Raw genomic sequence first — 19,732 nt, 5'->3', positions numbered from 1 at the left:
ATTCAGATAAAAAAGAAGTAAAAGGATGGAAAGAAGGCACGAATGAAAGAGAAAAAATAGAACAAAGAAGACTGAAATGCCTAAATGGAAAGATTGCCAAAATAAGTCTGCTACATTGAAAATATACTGCCAGTTGGTTGATATTTAAATGATAGAAATTCTTGAATAATGCTGACATCAATCATCACTAGAAAGGCCTGGCATGGTGGCTCACGCCTGTAATCCCAGCACTTTTGGAAGTGGAGGTGGGTGGATCACTTGAGGTCAGGGGTTAAACCAGTCTGGCCAACATAGTGAAACCCCCGTCTCTACTAAAAATACAAAAATTAGCCAGGCGTGGTGGTGCACACCTGTAGTCCCCACTACTTGGAGGCTGAGGCAGGAGAAGTGCTTGAACCTGAGAGGTGTAGACTGCAGTGAGATTGTGCCACTGCACTCCAGCTTGGGCAACAGAGCAAGATTCCGTCTCCCCCACCTGCCCCCCAAAAAGAAACATCACTAAGAAAACATGAATGGTTGGGGGACATACTGGAAGGAAACAACGAAAATCTGAAAAGGTGTAAGAACCTAAACAAATTTGTTTATCACAGAAAATAAATCACAAAACAACTTTTCTTTCTCTGGTAAGTTTCTTTATGTTAAATAAGAGTTACTTTTTGCATCACACAGACCTTCTAAACTCTTCGCTGAAGAGGTCCTTGGTAATTTGTATGTAAGCCAGTTCCTTGCAGAAGTGGCACTGAGCAGAGTAGATAAAGATGGGAACTTTTGAAGGGTTATAATCTTTGTGTGCAAAAAAGAAGCCACAGTAGTCTGAAGAGCTGTGCAAGTTTCAGGATGACACTGGGTTGGGAACCTTGGAACTAAGTGTCCCACACCTGGCAAGCCATGACATACACATTTTCTGTTCAGGCAGAAACTGAGCTTTAAAAGTGAAATGACAAAACAAAACAAAACAAACAAATAAACAAAAAAACAGGCATGTATATTGAAAACCATTCAGTCCTTCTTAGAATTGCCTCATACCTTTCTCATGCATCTTTATTAAATTCAGATGCACATTAATTTTAGAAAAGTCTAAATAGGCGTGTGTTTTATTTTTCTGTTTCCTAGTGAAATAGTGGTATAAGCCTGGAAATGCTCTATATCTATTTTCTGAAATCTGTAGCTCTTGTTTAGGTAAATATCAGGTACTTAGCTAATTAAATGTCTCTTGTTTATGTGAAAGTGTCAAATTTCAGGATGTTATGTGTAAGGCTCAGTAAAATTACGTACAAAATGACAGTGTACTCTCTTTTCATAGGCTGACCTTGTGGTCACCATCACCTGAAAATGGCTCAAAACAAAAATGACCTAAAAGTTGAAAAGATAAGATCAAATTGACGTCATGGTAATTACACCAAGTACCCTTCAATCATTGGATGGAATTTCTTGTTGATCCCAGGGCTTAGATGCTGGTGGAAACACTCCGCTGGTATAAAAAACAGGTGAGGACTTCATTAACTGCAGTTACTGAGAACTCACAAGACGAAGCTAAAATCCCTCTTCGGAGCCGCAGTCAACTGCGCTGAACACATCCTGCAAAAAGCCCAGAGAAAGGTAATATGCATAAAATAATTTTGGGGGATTTTAATTGAGGAGTAAAATATTTGAGAATATGAGGGAGATTCCAGAGTCTCTGCATACACCTTAATAAGAAGAGAGATACACTTTTACTCATTCTCTTTTCAGCAGTCGTGATTGAATTGGGAGGAAGTCTGTAAAATTTGGCTGTGATCATAGGGTAAGATGCTACCTAACAGAAACCAGAAACCCAATGTCTCCTGCTGGGATACTTGAGTGCCTGTCAGGATCTAAAAATTTTCCTCAAGAATTATTGGATGTCATTGGAAAGATATTCTTTCAAATAGCTTCCAGGAGCCAGACAGAGGGCAAGCAGACATTATGATATTGTTTTATTATCCATTTTTAAGTGATGTATAACTATATCTTCAAGCTGGCCCATGATAAAGTGGCTCACTTGTTTGGCTGAATGACCATAGCTTCTCATTATCTTTTGAATAGATGTTCTCATGCAGACTTGAATAGTAGCAGGGAATTTCTTGAACGTCATTGTTTTCATTTTCTTCTTTAATACAATGCTGCAAAAATCAGAGTTGGTAGTATTTCTCTAGCTATTATTCATGAATTTGCAATGATAAGTCTCTTGCCCAAGTCTCATTGAGTAGTTCCAATGAGTTTCTGGAAACTTTTTTGCAGCTAACCTTGGCTATCTTTGCATTAACACGAATTGGTGGCTGATTGGGAAACAGAGACTAGAAAATAAAAGAGTTTTTTGTCCCTTCTAATTAGCGTCGAAGAACAGGATATGGGCATGTGTAAAGAACTATGGGCTGACACTATATGGGTCCCTTACCAATGCAGAAGCTGTCTTTCATCCCACAGGAATTTTGTTTCCTAAGCTCTTCAATCTTTTTCCCAGTCAAAAGTCAGATATTTTGCCTTAGAAAAGGAATCATTTAAAGTTTCTGAAAATATCTTTTAAATAATTACTTGACTTAATACCAATTCAATTATTCATAATATTGGTCAACCAAATTGCATGTAATACATTGCTATATTCTTGAATTATTTAAGAAAGACAAGAGTGGTCCTCATTTATAAAGGGTTCATGGTTTTTCATTTTAATTTTAACTCTGGTTTTCTTAAGTTTATTATTTTTTTTTTTGCAATAAGAGTCATTGAAATTTTAAGTGAGTCATATTTCTTACCATTTCCTGCTGAAAAGGGTAGCATGTGAGAAAAATGTTAGAAAAGCAATTAATTATGTTCCAGAGCAGATTTTCAGTTTCAGTGTACATTTCTTTTTAATGCGAGACCCAGATTTACATGAAAACTCAAAGTAAGAGCTGGGTAACAGAAATGGCTAACTTAGAAGGTAATGTACATCTTGCTTAAAAACAGATCAAAGTAATCTACTTTCACAAAGAGAAAATTTACAGGAGTGAACTTATATTTCTATTGAGAACAGCATGGTTCATAGCACTAAATTTCATTTTTCCAGATTGTGATTCCTAGAGTAGTTTGCTATCAACTTTTGATCTTTGCAAATTCTGGATTTGGTGTATAATGTTACAGCAGTGCCATTGTAATGTTGCACAAAGTAGTCTAGCAATTTCTCGGTTCATCAGGCTTAGAGATAACATTGTAGAAATGATCCAGCATCTTTAATACTCTGTGATTTAAGGTGGGGCACTTAGGCTGAACTAGGGGTAGAATCAATGACAATATTAGAAATCAAATTAGACAACATAACTGAAACAGCGTGATTCATGTGTGACTCCAAGTTATAAAGGAGGACATGGATTCATGGTATACTTTCAGGCTATAGGGGTAGTACAAGTGGAAGGACACTATCTTAGGATCAGATTACTTTCTGAGCAACTTTGGCAAATCGTTTAAATTCTCTAATGTGTAGTTTTCTAATATATAACACAGGTGTGAAGAAAATAAAGCAAGTGAATGTATGTGAAAGCTAATGCTGGCTGGGCAGAGGGGCTCTCGCCTGAAATTCTAGCACTTTGGGAGGCAGAGCCGGGGATATCGCTTGAGCCCAAGAGTTGAAGATCAGCCTGGGCAACATAGAGAAACCCTGTCCCTACAAACAAAACAAAACAAAAACACAAAAACAAAAACCACGCTCAAATTAGCTGGGCTTGCTGGCACACTCCTGTTGTCCTATTTACCTGGGAGGCTAAGATGGGAGGATCACCCGAACTTGGGAAGTTGAGACTGTAATGAGCAGTGATTGTGGCACTGCACTCCAGTCTGATCGACAGAGTGAGACCATGTCTCATTAAAAAAAAAAAAAAAAAAGAAAGAAAAGAAAGAAAGCCAATGCTTTTTCCCCTTTCCCTGATCCCCTGCTGTTCCCCACTGCAGACAGTCCTCATAGCTTGATCAGTTATACCTGAACTTGCTCTCTTTTCTTTTCATTTCTTCTTTTCTTTTCCTTTCTCTCTCTCTCTCTCTTTCCCTCCCCTCCCCTCCCCTCCCCTCCCCTCTCCTCTCCTCTCCTCTCCTCTCCTCTCCTCTCTCTTTTCGAGACAGAGTTTCTCACTGTCTCCCAGGCTGGAGTACAGTGGCTCGATCTCAGCTCACTGAAGCCTCATCCTCCCAGGCTCTAGCGATCCTCCCACCTCAGCTTCCCAAGTAGCTGGGACTACAGGCCCAGATACGGAGTTTCACAATGTTCTCCAGGCTGGTCTTGAACTCCTGGGCTCAAGTGATCCACGTGCGTTGGTCTCCCAAAGCGCTGGGATTACTGGCCTGAGCCAACGGGTATGGCAGAAATGGCTTTTTAAAGACAGTTCTGTAGAAGGTGAAGTCAAATAAATATGTAAAATAAAAAATACATCGGTAAGTTATATTAAACTGGCACATAATAACGTTGCTCTAAAAAATGATGTCAGCATCTTATTTAGGGTTATGCCATCTGAAAACATCATTTAAGAAGCTCATTGTAAAATGTAAAGATTTAAAAGCAGTACAATGAAGTGGTTCAGAGCTAGGAGTTTGGAATTGTAAAGAGACATTTTAAAATCTTGGCTCTGCCAGTAACTAATTATGTGACCTTGTATAGATTACTTCATCTCTATAATTTCTTTACAAAAATGAGAATGATACTACACAGGATTGTCATGATGATTGAATGTATTTGTGAGTTCAAGGTGCCCAAATGAATGTCTGGCACACAAGTGCTCAATTAATGGTAGGTGTTATTTTTTAAAATATGAGATACTATTGTTACCATATCCAGTATTACAGATACTGTGTTGAATGCTAATCCAATTTTGTATACTTTGTTACATTTCCTGTAATCAGTTAACTTAATATGTGACCCTTAATATAAAGACCCTCCCCACCCAACCTGCCATATGCACAGAGGAGAAAGTAGAGGCAAGATTGTGGTTCTGTATCTCAGACTTTGGAGCAATGTTTGTTATAAGAGAGTGCAGTTGTATCAGTTATTTATTGTGATGCATCAAGTTACCTGAAAACTTAGTGAGTAAAATAACAAATTATTATCTTTCAAAGTTCCGCTGGTGGACTGAGTTCAACTGTGTAGTTCTTAACTCGAGTTTCTGGTTCAGTGCAGTCAGATGGAGGCTGCGGCTGGGGTCATCTGAAAGCTCAGCGGGGCTAGTCATCCAGGGCAGTTTCTTCCCTCAGATGTCTGGTGCCTCAATACTTCTTGGCCTCTTTCTCCCTCTCCATGTGACACTTTTACTATCTTCATGTGGCTTGGCCTTCCCATCCTGTGGTGGTCTCAGTGTAGGAGCATTTCTTCCATGGCAACTGGTTTCTAAGAGATGGAAAGCAGGAACTGCCAGGTCAGTTAAGGGATATACCTACTACTTGTCCAGTGTCACTACTGCTATATTCCTGATCTAAGCAGTCATAGGGCCTACTTAGGTGAAATGGGGTACAAAGATAGACGTACCACTGTTTGATGTGAGAGTGACAAGGTCACACTGCAGATAAATGTAGGCTGAGGGGTATTTTTGTGGCCATTTTTGGAAAGTACAATCTGCCATAGCAGTAAACACAGGGGCAACGAACAAGGGGCTTCACTTTGCAGCTCCTCTGATCTGTTTTATTACAAAGAAAAAAAAATCCTTTTAAAGTAAGATGTCAAGATTGATAAATCAATAACCCAGTCCTGTCGACCTTATTATTGAAAAACTTCAGGCAAATTAAATATGGTTCTATGCTATAGTGCACTTAAATGAGAATTCTGCTTGGTGTGTAAAAAGATGGCATGAAAATAGCTCAAATAAACATAACAAAATGTAATCCACAAATTTTTAAAGTTGGAAACATTCTTATATTTCTATAACGATGCACCATATAAAACTTTTCTGGGCTTTGGGTGTTTTACTTTATTGAATGATAAATTGACGCTACCCATCGTTTTATTCCTAGTAGTATTTATTATTACAATAATGTTGACTTTTAAAATTAGATACTTTTAAACAACAAATACATGTAATTCTCATTTAAAACAATAATTTATGGTGTGTGGAGTTTATCCTGTCAAAACTTCTCATTGATTTTTGCAATGTAGATTTAGCATGCAGAGGATTTAAAAAATGCTGATGTGCTAGAAAAAACAGAAGGGTAATGAAAAAAGCGAGATTTTAATTCCATAATTGTGTTAGCATTGTAAAGCATATTTAAATAACAGTTAAAATAGAATAAGTACATCTGTTATAAGTCCCTTAAATTTAGTCAATTAAGAAGCTTCTCAAAATGTGATTATTTTAAGAATGGGCACAAAAGAATTGATATTGTTTTCACAATTCCATGAGCCCTTCAACTTTCTTCTAAATACTGCTCAATCCTTGTATTTACCTTTAAAATAAATATCATAAAGGTCATCATTTTTTCTATTATCCTTTTTTTTTTTTTTTCTGAGATGGAGTTTCGCTCTTGTTGCCCAGGCTGGAGTGCAATGGCACCGTCTTGGCTCACCACAATCTCCACCTTCCTGGGTTCAAGCGATTCTCCTACCTCAGCCTCCCTGCAAACCTCAGCTGGGATTACAGGCATGTACTACCACGTCTGGCTAATTTTGTATTTTAGTAGAGACAGGGTTTCTCCATGTTGATCTGGCTGGTCTCGAACTCCCAACTTCAGGTGATCCACCTGCCTCGGCCTCCCAAAGTACTGGGATTACAGGCGTGAGCCACCTCACCTGGCCTTTTCACTTCTTTTCTCTCTCTTTTATCTGGAAAATAAGTTGGCTCCCTTTAAAAATTTTGAGAAGCACAAACATTATTGAGTGACTGATAAATAGAAATGTGTAAAATAATATAACTATGCTGTGTGCCTTCACTTGGCCTTATTTTCCTCTGAATACTAGGGCAGTTTGTGGATCCTCTCTTTGCTACCTGCTGGGGAAATTACATGGACTGAATACATGAAGCTCCTGCATGAATGTCAAAATAATAAAATATACCTTAACTACTCTGATGTTTTTTTTTTTCATCAAGTACATGTTTTTATTCCCATTAATTTTTCCTCTGTCTATTTTCTTGTCCCTGGCCTACCACAAGGCTCCATGTCTACAAATACTTTTATTATAGCAGTTGTCACTTCAGCTCATTTGCTTTTGTACTGGAGCCCTCGTTGTATCCTGAGCTCCTCAGATGGCAGGACATTTAGTCATATTTGTACCACCCATTCTTTTTTTTTTTTTTTTTTTGACAGAGTCTTGCTTTGTCACCCAGGTTGGAGTGCAGTAGCATGATCTAGGCTCACTGCAATCTCTGCCTACTGGGTTCAAACCATTCTGCTGCCTCAGCCTCCTGAGTAGCTGGGACTACAGGCATGTGCCCTGCCTAGCTAATTTTTGTATTTTTAGTAGAGATGGGTTTTCACCATGTTGGCCAGGCTGGTCTCGGACTCCTGACCTCAAGTGATCCACTCACCTCGGCTTCCCAAAGTGCTAGAGACCATGCCTGACTTGTATCACCAGTTCCTACTGATACAATTCTTGACACAGTTCCTGGCACACAGCAGGTACTTATTTAAAGTTTTAAAATCTTCCAAGCATTCAATTTGGAGCTTACATTTTGCACTTTTTGACATTTGAACTTCTACCAAATTATCTAAAACTCATCTTTTAATAAGATACACAGTAATTATCTGTATCAAAGAATGAATGAATCAGACTGTAGGGGTATTAACCAGTCTCTCCTCTTCCCTTCGATCTTTCAGCCATTCCTTGCCACCACCATTGGAGAAAATTATCAGCTAACATGTTAATAGGTCTCAAGATCACGCTAGTGTCTGGGAGCACTGTTTGGGCATTTTTTGAGAGGAAGTGGGAAGCTGGCGGATCATTGAGGTTGGGGGTGTGATGCATGTATCATGAAAGACACTCACTGCTGCCTTGGGGCTCACAAGATGTTATAAGAATAAGATAAAAACCCACTTCCTGGAGCCAGGGCATATGAGGAAAGAAAATCTGTAGCCAGGTAGCCAGTTTCACTCCAGGCTGAGTTTCCTAACCACTGACCTGAGGTTCTTTAGAGACAGAGGTGGTCATTTGGCAGAAGGTAGAGGTGAGCATGCAGAGCTCCAGGGACTGCTCTGTGGAAGTCGGTGGCATGCAATCTAAACATCCATTTTCCTTTGAGACGTTCCACCTTCAAATCTTTCGTTAAAGCTAAACTATTATTATCTTCTCTGGACCACGCCAGATGCTACACTTAAAGACTTATCCTCTGTTTAATAAACAATGGCTGAACCCCTGTCTCATGCTAGGCAATGTGCTGGGGCTTCAGAGCTTTACCTTCTTTGGGCTTCCTTTCATTAGTTATCATTCACTGAAGGCAGGCTATGTTGTCTCTGCTTGGTAGTTAGCAGGACTAGATGGGGCTAAAGAGGTGAAACCTTAGGTTAACCCTCTAGAAGTCAGTTAGATTTAATCTGTTTGACTAACACAAAATTATGCCTTTAATCCTAGCCTAGTCATCTCAAGAATGTGTTATGAGTCATTTGAGCTTCCTGGTGTAGAGAGTGTAGATTAGTCACCATTAGAAAAACCACAAACCTCACCACTCTGTGGTAGTGGGGAGCAATGGCAACATATTTGCAAGCAAAAGGCCAGGGTGTTACATTGTTTCAAGCACTTGTAACCATCTTGCAACAATTATTAATGTATACATAGGGATGTGTATGTATGTGTATGTGTGTGATACTTGGTGTGTCAAGATATATATTGGTGTATGTATGGATTTAAGGTATGTATATGGCTTGTATGGCACACTGGTAGAGTGTTTACCTATTTCATAAATCACTTAATACATTAATTATATATAATCACAATGAATAATATTGTACAAACATAAAAATCATTTGTTTTGTATATACATAGCCCGAAGGTAATTTTATACACTATTTTGAATATTTTGTGCATAAACAAAGTTTCTGTTAAGTACTTATATGTGGAACTTTCCACTTGTGTTATCATGTTGGTGCTCAAAATGTTTCAGATTGTGGGCCATTTCAGATTTCAAATGTTCAGAATAGAAATACTCAACATGTATTATAAACTTAGTTCTGCTGTCTGACAAATTATTCCTAAGAAGGGTTATGGATTAATATAAACATCTAGCAGAAACTCAGCCCTATTATGTCAGTCTACATGAAAAATAACCAAAAGTTTTCACTCATATGTACCTTTAAGCCTCATTCTGAATTTTTTTTTTAAAAAAACTTTTATTTTGAATAATTGCAGATTTAGATGAAGTTGCAAAAAAAATGTACAGAGAAGTCCTGTATACCCTTCAGCTTGTTCCCTCATTGATAATTATCTCGTATAACTATAGTGCAATGTGAATACTAGAGAACTGACATTGCTGCCACCTATACAGCTTATTCAGATTTAAGACACACACACACACACACACACACACACAAAATACTAGTGCCCTGTTATGCAGTTTTATCCCATGTGTAGATTACTGTGACTAACATCCTTATCAACATGCAGCTGTCCCATCACCACAGCTCCCTTGTGCTATATCCCTTTAGAGCCACACTCACCCTTATACACTTCTTTCCCAGTGCTCACTCCTTGAAACCATTAATCTATTCTCTATCTCTATAATTTTATTTCCACAGTGTTATATAGATGGAATCATATAGTATTCAGCCTTCATTCAGCATAATTCTCTCGAGATCCATTCAAGTTGCTGTGTGTATCAATAGTGTGTTCATTTTTTTTTGTTGCTGGACAGTATTCCATGGTATGACTATACCATCATTTGTATAACCATTCACCTGCTGATGGGCATTTGAAATATTTCCAGTTTTTTGGCTACTTTAAACAAAGTTTCTATGAATATTTATATATAAGTTTTGTGTGAACATAGTCTTCCGTTCTCTGAGATAAATGCCCAAAAGTGCAACTGTTGGGGCATATGGTGAGTACATGTTTTGTTTTATCAGAAACCGCCAAACTATTTCGCAGAGTGGCTGTACCATTTTATATTCCCACCAGCAATGCCTGAGTTATCTTGGTTCTCTGCATCCACGCCAGTATTTGGTGTTATTTTTTATTTTAGCCATTCTGATAGATGTGTAATATGTCATTGTAGTTTTAATTCGCATTTCCTTAATGGCTGATAATGTTGAATACTTTGTGTTTATCCTCCATCAAATGATTGTATATTTTATATCTCATATATAAGTTTATAAATATTTTCTTAGGTATTATCTAGTTTAAGTTCCATGTTTTACAAATAAGGACACTGAGGCTTTGTAACAGGATGACAGAGAATTTAAAATTTAAATTCTGAAATTTAAATTTTAAAGAATTTAAGAAGAGAATTTATTGTAATTATTATTAAACCAATTTCTAGAAGTTAATGTGAGAAATGGGAAGATTCAGTTATCTATCTCTTTCTTAAGGAGAAATTTAAAAAAATTTACATGGTTTTAGTGTATGTTGGGAGCTAAAAGCAGAGAGGTCAAGACACTGATGATTATTATTAGTAGTAATGTTGAAACTACTGGGTGTTGTTATGGCTGGGAAGCCAATTTTAAATTAACTGTTTTTTTTTTTCTTCTATGTCTGTTTGTAGGAGCGCCATGGATTACTACAGAAAATATGCAGCTGTCATTCTGGTCACATTGTCGGTGTTTCTGCATATTCTCCATTCCTTTCCTGATGGAGAGTTTAAAATGCAGGGTGTGTGACCAAGCTTGTGGTTTGAGTAATAAGGACAACACATATTTCTAGATGTACATCAATAACTCCATTAATTACATTTCTACCTCCTTTTCAAAAGTAATAAACCTTTGCTGCTGGATTCATATCTAGGCTCTTGTAGATTGTGAACATAAAATTAAATTAGGTTCAGAAAATGTGCAGTGAAAACGATATCTTACACAACCATTTATGTAGCAGCCTATGCATTTTCATCTGAAATAGATTCCTTTTTATTCTTTATTTGAGTCTTACAAGAAGAAAACCCTCCTTATTCAGTTAGCTCAGTTATTTTTTACATTTCTGCCAGAAGATTTGAGATTTTAACATTGCCTTTGTAGATGAATTTTCACATCAGTTAATAAGTGAGAAAAGCAAAACCATTTTATACAGTAAATTTGTTTTGCTGTATTGTCTGAAAAATCTCATATAGTAGCTGATATAATTCCTTCTGCTTTGAAATTTGTGAGCTACTATTGGTTATGGTTTTTCTCTAGATAAGTGGTAATATTTTAATCCAGGTCCCAAGTGCAGGCATCTGATCTAATATCAGTCTCTCTGCACTCACCAGACTTTCTTAATTCTGACATATTTCTCTCTGTCAATATTTGGAGTTAGTGTGGGAAAAACAATAGCAGATTCTAAGGGGAAAAATATTTTTCCTCTGCGCAAAATTCTCTTTTCAGATGAACGTGATGTTTTCATCTGTCAAGTTTTGTGTTTCCTCTAGGCATACTGTTAGCATTGAGATAGAGAATCTATGCTTGAAGAAAGACTACAACTGAGATTTTCTATGCATATCTGTGAAAATGTTTGTTTTTAAATTTTATTTCTCACGAACATTAATCAGTATAAATATTAAATAGATGTTATAGATGAAGATTAACATATAACCAAAAAGCACTTACTTAGTTTCCTTTCATTTTTGATGGAAAAATAATATTCACTATCCCATCATAAGGAAACATTTGTAGTTTGTTTCATTTGTTGCCTTGCCTTGCCTTGCTGTACTGTGCCGTGCCTTGCCTTGCCTTGCCTTACCTTGCCTTTTCTTTTGAGACAGAGTCTCGCTCTGTCGCCCAGGCTGGAGTGCAATGGCGTGATCTCAGCTTACTGCAACCTCCGCCTCCCGAGTTCTAGCGATTCTCCTGCCTCAGCTTTCTGAGTAGCTGGTATTACAGGCGCCTGCCACCATGCCCAGCTAAATTTTTGTATTTTTAGTAGAGATGGGGTTTCACCATGTTGGCCAGGCTGGTCTTGAATTCCTGACCTCCGGTGATCCACCCGCCTCAGCCTCCAAAGTTCTAGGATTATAGGCGTGAGCCACCGCGTTTTTTCTTATTTTTTTTTTTTTGAATCAGGGTCTCACTTTGTCACCCAGGCTGGAGTACAGTGACACGATCTCAGCTCACTGCAGCCTCGACCTCCCAGCTTCAAGAAATTCTTCTGCCCCAGACCGTCAAGTAGCTGGGACTACAGGTGTGCACCATCACGTCTGGCTAATTTTTTTTTTTTTTTGTATTTTTTGTAGAGACAGGGTTTCACCATGTTGCCCATGCTGCTCTCGAACTCCTGAGCTCAAGCAATTCCATTTCGGCCTCCCAAAGTGCTAGAATTACAGGCGTGAGCTACTGTGCTGGCCTCATAGATTCTTTCTGAATCTTTTTTGGATTATTTTACTCTGCCTTTTTTTTTTTTTTTTTCCTGATAGATTGCCCAGAATGCAAGCCAAGGGAAAACCAATTCTTCTCCAAGCCGGGTGCCCCAATATATCAGTGTATGGGCTGCTGCTTCTCTAGAGCATATCCCACTCCAGCAAGGTCCAAGAAGACGATGTTGGTCGAAAAAAACGTCACCTCAGAGTCCACTTGCTGTGTAGCTAAATCATTGACCAGGGTAAGAACCTCAAGAGCCCCAGAAGCTTTCCAACAGCCCAATCAGAGAAATGTTCATAGAGCCCACCCATGGGATTTAAGGCCAAAGGTGTCTAATGACCCAGCCTCTGTCGAGCATTTGTACAGGTGGGGAACACATTTCTACCCATTAATTAAAAGAGTCAATTGTCTTGTGGGTATAGGCTGGATTTATTCAGAGTGAGGAGAATAGGGGTAGAGGTGACAAGGGGCAGGTTGGGAGAAAGTACAGCTTACTCATGCTAAACATATCTCCTAAAAAGGAGGCTGTGCAAATGTAGTATGCATGTATTTATTTCAGCAGAATGCAGACAATTTTATTTAATATTCTTCAATTTTGCCTCTATGTATGTATGTATGTATGTATGTATGTATGTATCTATCATCTCTCTATCATCTAATCTATGATATGTTTTTTTCCTTCCCCTTTAGGTCATGGTAATGGGGAGTGTCAGAGTGGAGAACCACACGCAGTGCCACTGCAGTACTTGTTATTATCACAAATTTTAAATGTTTTGCCAAGTGCTGTTTTGATGACTGCTGATTTGCTGGAATGGAAAATTAACTTGTTCAGTGTTTATGGCTTTGTGAGATAAAACTCTCGTTTTCCCTACCATACCACTTTGACATGCTTCAAGGATATACTGCAGCTTTATTGCCTTCCTCCTTATCCTACAGTACAATCAGTAGTCTCGTTCTTTTCATTTGGAGCGAATACAGCATTTAGCTTGTTCCACTGCAAATAAAGTCTTTTAAATCATCATTCAATGACTGAATTATCATTTTTCTTCAAAGTAAAGCCAATAGCTTTTGACAGCATTAATGGAAGAGAGTGGGCCATTGGGTGAGTTGGGGCCACATGTGTTTGGTGACTTGACAGTTACCAAATGGTTTGGCGAGCCTTGCTGTTACCACACCTTCTAGTAGCATGTGAGTCCTTTCAGCCAGTGGGCTACTTACAAGACATTTGTTAGGGCAAGAGAAGAAAATATGAGAACTTCTATTTATATTCATTTTATATAATTTTATATATTATATTCATTTTTATATAACTTTAAATTTCCATTTTGATGGATTTTATAAAAGCACAGATACATTAGTATAGTAATACATGTATACAATTTATAAATAAATAATTATCCATATATTGGGAACGTTTGATCAGAAACTTTTTACTGTTAGAAGGGTACAATAAAAAACAAACGAACAAAAGAAAAACGGAGAACCCTCCTCCAGGGTTTGGGAAAGACAAAATCACTCCCAGACTGAAGTTTCTATTTACTTGCTTTGTGCCTGACTGAAAAACGCTCATCTTGTTTGTCCCTGGCAGCAAGGCTATAACTGAATAGTGGCCAAGGAAAGGGCATCATTGCACCCAATTAAAACTGGGCATTGCTCTGAAATTCCGGAGGCATCAGATTTTGTTTTTCACATTCAGATCTGGCTAAGAATGAATAAATGATGATCAAAACATTCATTTAGCACTCACTGTGGTCTAGGTGGGATGCCTGGCATATTCACTTTGTTTTTTAAAATGTTTAAGATGGCCGGGCATGGTGGCTCACACCTGTAATCCCAGCACTTTGGGAGGCCGAGGCAGGCAGATGACTTGAGGTTGAGTTTGAGACCAGCCTGGCCAACATGGTGAAACCCTGTCTCTACTAATACAAAAATTGCCAGGCATGGTGGTGGGCGCCTGTAATCCCAGCTACTCAGGAGGCTGAGGCAGAAGAATCGCTTGAACCTGGGAGGCGGAGATTGCAGTGAGCTGACATTGTGCCACTGCACTCCAGCCCGGGCGATAGAGAGTGAGACTCAGTCTCAAACAAACAAGCAAACAAAAATGCTTAAGAGTAGTGCCATGCTTCAGCGCCACATCCGTTGAGCATTTATACTGAGAGGTGGTCCTTACCTTGAGGACAATGGTATTATAAATATTAAATTATATTAGCCATGGTGGAGATCACAGTTACTCAAAAAAGTTCTACTCCTAATGGAGCCTGTAATTTAAAAAAGATGATTACACTGGTAACTGGTAAGGTTTTGAGAAAGAAATTTTGATCACCACCCATTTGTCAAAATTTTATTTCCAAGCGGCAAGCCAGTTCCTTGTTCCTTAGTAGGCTGGTAAACATATCAGGTGTTAGGGTAAATAAGTTAAAATAGGAAGTACATGTCCTTTTTTTTTTTTTTTTTAACAGAGGCTCTGTTGCACAGGCTGGCAGTGGTGCAATCTTGGCTTACTGTAACCTCTGCCTCCCAGGTTCAAGTGATTCTCCTGTCTCAGCCTCTCGAGTACCTGGGACTACAGGCACATGCCACTATGCTCGGCTAATTTTTGTATTTTCAGTAGAGATGGGGTTTCACCATGTTGGCCAGGCTGGTCTCGAACTCCTGACCTCAAGTGATCTGCCTGCCTCGGCCTCGCAAAGTGCTGGCTGGGATTACAGGTGTGAGCCACAGTGCCTGTTTTTTTGTTTTTGTTTTTGTTTTTTTCTGTACAGACAGGCGTTTTGTCCTGTTGACCAGGCTGGTCTCTAACTCCTGGCTTCAAGTGATCCCTCACCTCAGCCTCCCAAAGTGTTGGGATGATAGGCATGAGCCTCTGTGCCCTGTTTGTGCATGTACTTTTCAAGAAACGTGAAAGGACACATGAAGACATTAGTCCATTTCTTCATTTATTTATTATACTTTCATTGAATGTATAGTAAATGTTGATGTTTTGTTAGATCACTGGGATTTAGACATCAGGAATCTCTGGAAGATAAGATTGAAAAAATTTAAAACTGCTTAATCAGAGAAACAATGGTGGTGATCACTGGTTCATTCAAATATTTAGAAGATATTGACTGAGAACCTACTAAGCGTCAGGTCTGGAGAGCTTGTTTGGAGGGCTCATCAATGATGGAAAGCTTCTGAAACTTCTCGGCTAGAATGTCCTTGTTCATCTGGGACCATCCTATTTGACAGAAAGAATGGAAGAGACACTCGAGGAGTAAAGAGAGAGGAAAGGGACATCCCCATGTCCATTTAGCTCAGCCAGGTCAACCCTGGTGAGCGCTAGGATGAAATGTCATAGCCATACTTACCTCCTGTCTTACCATGTGCCAGGCTGGGTGCTGATCCAGTGATGGCCAAGATGAATAAGACACAGACCCTGCCCTGAAGCAATTCACAGTCTAGTGCAGAAGGGTAGCATAAGCAGCAAATTATAATCAAGAGCGATGTACACTATGGGAGAAGAGTGAACTTTGGTGGCATAAAGGGAGGGATGGCTTATTCAGCCTGTTGGGGCTTGTCATAGAGAGCTTCACAGGGCAACATGATCCTTGAGTTGGGTCTAGAAGATAAGCAGAGAGATGGGGGAGAGTACATTCTAGTTTGAGGAAACAACATAAGCAATTATTCTGAGATAAGAAACACTAAGATGGTCACAGAATTTCAAGGAGTTCAGTGTGATTGCCCTGTGGGAAGCTGGTTGGAGGACTGGAACTGTAGAGATAAATATGTACCTGTCAAGAAGGTCCTTGTATAACATGCAGAGAAATATGGATTTTAACTAGGCTTCTAGTTTCTCAAGCTGGAGGGCCTGAGGGTTCCTGAAGCTGCAGAATAAACAAGCACCTTTCTGCAGGATCAATTTTGCTTGAAGACTTGGGGAAATGTTATTTTTACTTCAAAACAAAAATGGATATATTATAGAGTAGAATGCAAAATTGCCAAAAATAAGAAGAAAAACAGTGACTTAAAAAGAAATTTCATGCCGAGGGTGGGGCCTTTCAGATCCTGCTCTTCTGAGCCCTCCCAAACCTCCAGTTTCACTCTTGCATTAGGAGTACTTAAATAGAGGAGTTTGAGGAGCTCTGTTAACACTAAAGGAAGGGTAGTTGCTGGACTTCCAAGCTTCTGGATGAGTTTGGCTGAGAAAATAGTCGTCATGGCTTTCGGGACAGTCAATCTGAAAACTCCGATGTGAGCTCTCTAGAGAAAAGATTATAATCTCAGCTATACAAGCAGCAAGGAGGAAGAGATGCAGGTGTGGAGGCTGGCAATTTTGTCTCAAGACCATCTGTGAAAATACTTGAAAGAAATCCTAAGGCAGAGTAAGCACATGTTTGAGGGGGTGCTTCTATCAAAAAAATTGTCCACTGTTCACCTCAGCTAGAAAGCTGCTCCGAATTCTCCCCTGTGAGATTCCTTCCTTATGGCTAAAACATGGTATCCCAAGCACCTGAGTTTTAAATGACGACACTCCCATGAGATGCAATGCGGTTGGTCATTAATAGTTTAATGAACTATTACACAAGTTTAACAGACCATTGGTTCTGTCTGCACTGGGAGTTCTGAACCCTTGTTGGCTGGGAAAGGGAGGTGCCTGGCAGGATATTGAAAAGGATAAAGCAAAGATGCAAGACTTCTACTACTTTGTAATTATGTCAAGATTTGACGATGAGAAGAAACTCCAAAGTGATTATAGGGATATTATTGGTGACTAGTACTCAAGGAGGAGATCAATGTAACAGTGATGGCACTTGGCCTTTGTCCGTCTCCTGGGACTGAGAGGAAAGGGCAGAAAATGATGAGAGGGAAAGAGAGATACTGGAAAGGGAGGAGAAAGAAGAACGAAGCTGCACAGAAAGTGTGGGGAGGAAAAATGTGTGATGGGAAGAGAGAGAGGCCGGAAAGGCTGCTGGAGAGTCAGTAACCTCAGAGGTGTCAGAGCTGGAGTCAAGCAGAAAGAATAGGCCATTACCCTACTCATTTCCACCCACTCATGCCGACCCCTCTTCCCTTCTGTATGAATCTAAATAATCAAGATCTCTAGGCTGTATGCAACTATGGTACAAATTGGAAAAGTATGCCCTCTCTAGGCAGGCACAGCACCTTGAGTAAATGGGTGCAGAAAAACATCTTTTCCCTCAGGCAGAGGTGGAGTGGGGTCTGGATAGTTGTTAGCCCTCACTTCCTGGCTGGGCACCTTTGTGCATTACACAAACTGTGCAACCTTACATGGCAGCTCTATCTATAATCTCATCATAGTAATTTGACCATTGTTGCATTTTGAAAAATAATGGCCTAAATTGGTGAGAATCTTGATATCTAAGATTCCAAATGTTGATGTCTTTATTATCCTTATACTGCTTGGGGTGGGGGATCCTGGATAAAATATTGGTCCAAATACTGTTTTGTTTGTTTTTATCTTGTATGGAAAAAGTAGAAGGGAGGTCCAGAATCTGGCAAAGGACAGGAAGGTAAAACCAAAGAATACACATGCAAATGACCATGAAACTGACATGAGGAAATTGGCTAGGACCACAAACATCAACAAGACCAGAGAGACTGACTGACTTGACAAAAAGTTAAACAACATCAAACTGCCTGACATTAATGCAGCTCTTCTACTTTCTTAGAATTTCCCATGTCTAATGTGTCAATGATTTTCACTTAGCCCATTCCAGACTGAAAGTTGGAACATGTGGCACCATCTTCATTTGACAATTGGATAAACAGAAGTACAAAGCTTTGGTTGTATAGGAACAAAGAATATGTACAGGAAAAGTGGGCATCTCCATTTCTGTGCTGCTTCTTTCTAATTCCAACTTCTTTCCAAATCTATGACGTTTTTATTTTATCTGCAAAGAACCTATTTCCCCCCGGACACTAACGGAAAACTCTTCTGGAGATTTGTCAAGGTTGAAAAGCCATTCTATTAAAAGATCTGATATTTGGTCTGTGAACTGTCTACTAATGTTTTGTCTGGAAACTTGGGCTTCAGCTTCACCCTTAGAGCTCTTCTTCCTTTGCTCAATGCCTTCTTCAGATATTTCCCTTGAAACTTAATTCATATCTCAAAGCTATCCTATCCCTCAGGAGGAGAAACATGAAGAGATTTCTGTGTTCTGAATGTCGACTAGGATATCCATATTCTTCTATTCAAAACTGGGTAGCATGAGGAATTGCAAATTTTAAACGCTGTTTTCACAAGGAACTAAAGCTGAATCTGAGTTGCCTCAGAACAAAGAGAGAAGTTAAATATTGCATTAAATTTCAAGATGAGAGACAGAAAAAGAAAGTAACTATTGGATTTTAAAAATGAATTTCCCTTCCGAACTCCAGAAAAGCATATGCTCTGCAAAGCATATACTTTTCTATTGAACGTGACTTCCAGGGCTCGCTCATCTCTAGGACTTGAAAGCTGAGGCTTTAGGAAAAAGAAGGAGGGAAGGAGGGTCAGGAGAGGAGTCTCTGAAGAAGCAGCCAGAAGCTTGGCACATTATTGATAATTTGTAAGAGAGTGTTCAACAAAGACATTCTATTGTTTAAAAACCATTTCCTTTAATGGGATGTTAGCAGAAAGTAGAATAGTAAAGTAAAAGCACTAAAACTGTATCAATTTTCTCCAAACGCTATTGATCAGAAAGTGTGTTTGAATTATAGTCACTTATTTAGCTGTAAATTGTCTGTGAACAGTAATTGATTCTTAGTTAAGTTGACAGCAAGTAGAATTTCAGTACGTGCAAGTTTACTTCTGTATACCTTTTTCCCAATTGCAACTCATGTTGAGGATAACTGGACAAGACCAGGATTAGGGATAGGCCTAGGAAATGGAGATGAACTGGGAGGCAGGGCAGAAGTAGTGGTTTGCCCAAGATGGCTTCAGAGGGATAAAGGAAGAGGAAGAAAGAAAACCCGGGCTTAACCTAGGAATGTACCGCATCTTTGTGAAGATGGGGGAAGTGGGACAGGCTGTGTGTATAAAGGGTTGCTGGCAGGTGCTTGGGTTGAAATCATGGTTGGAGGAACTAAAGTCTTAACCTTGGGTTTTAGGGAGATAATTTACTATCTAAATTAAATTATGGTTACCACCACAGTTATTCTAGTGACTGCGTTTCTGTGCGAAACACTCTGATATGGAAGACAGTGGTAACATCAGAGATGCATTCACTGTTTACATGGGCAGGGTGGGCTCTGAGGGCTCTGGGGTAGGCTCTGTGATTCCTGAAGCTGAAGATACAAGTGCTGGCCACAGCACTGTGAA

At 39.2% G+C, this 19,732-nt stretch overlaps 1 protein-coding gene across 1 annotated transcript; it reads left to right on the top strand.

Annotated features, from left to right (window-relative positions):
- Positions 1-1,229: 1,229 nt before the first annotated feature.
- CGA (glycoprotein hormones, alpha polypeptide) lies at positions 1,230-13,456 on the top strand. The gene is made up of 4 exons (XM_003897874.4): positions 1,230-1,599; positions 10,656-10,762; positions 12,492-12,676; positions 13,126-13,456. Exons 2-4 carry the CDS (start codon positions 10,663-10,665, stop codon positions 13,201-13,203), a joined length of 363 nt encoding a protein of 120 aa, XP_003897923.2. The 5' UTR covers positions 1,230-1,599; positions 10,656-10,662; the 3' UTR covers positions 13,204-13,456.
- The last annotated feature ends 6,276 nt before the right edge of the window (positions 13,457-19,732 follow it).

The sequence above is a fragment of the Papio anubis genome, chromosome 6 (assembly GCF_008728515.1).
Source record: "Papio anubis isolate 15944 chromosome 6, Panubis1.0, whole genome shotgun sequence".
Lineage (NCBI taxonomy): Eukaryota > Metazoa > Chordata > Mammalia > Primates > Cercopithecidae > Papio > Papio anubis.
Note: the sequence above shows the minus strand (reverse complement) of the source record. Positions and strands in the feature narration are given on the sequence as shown.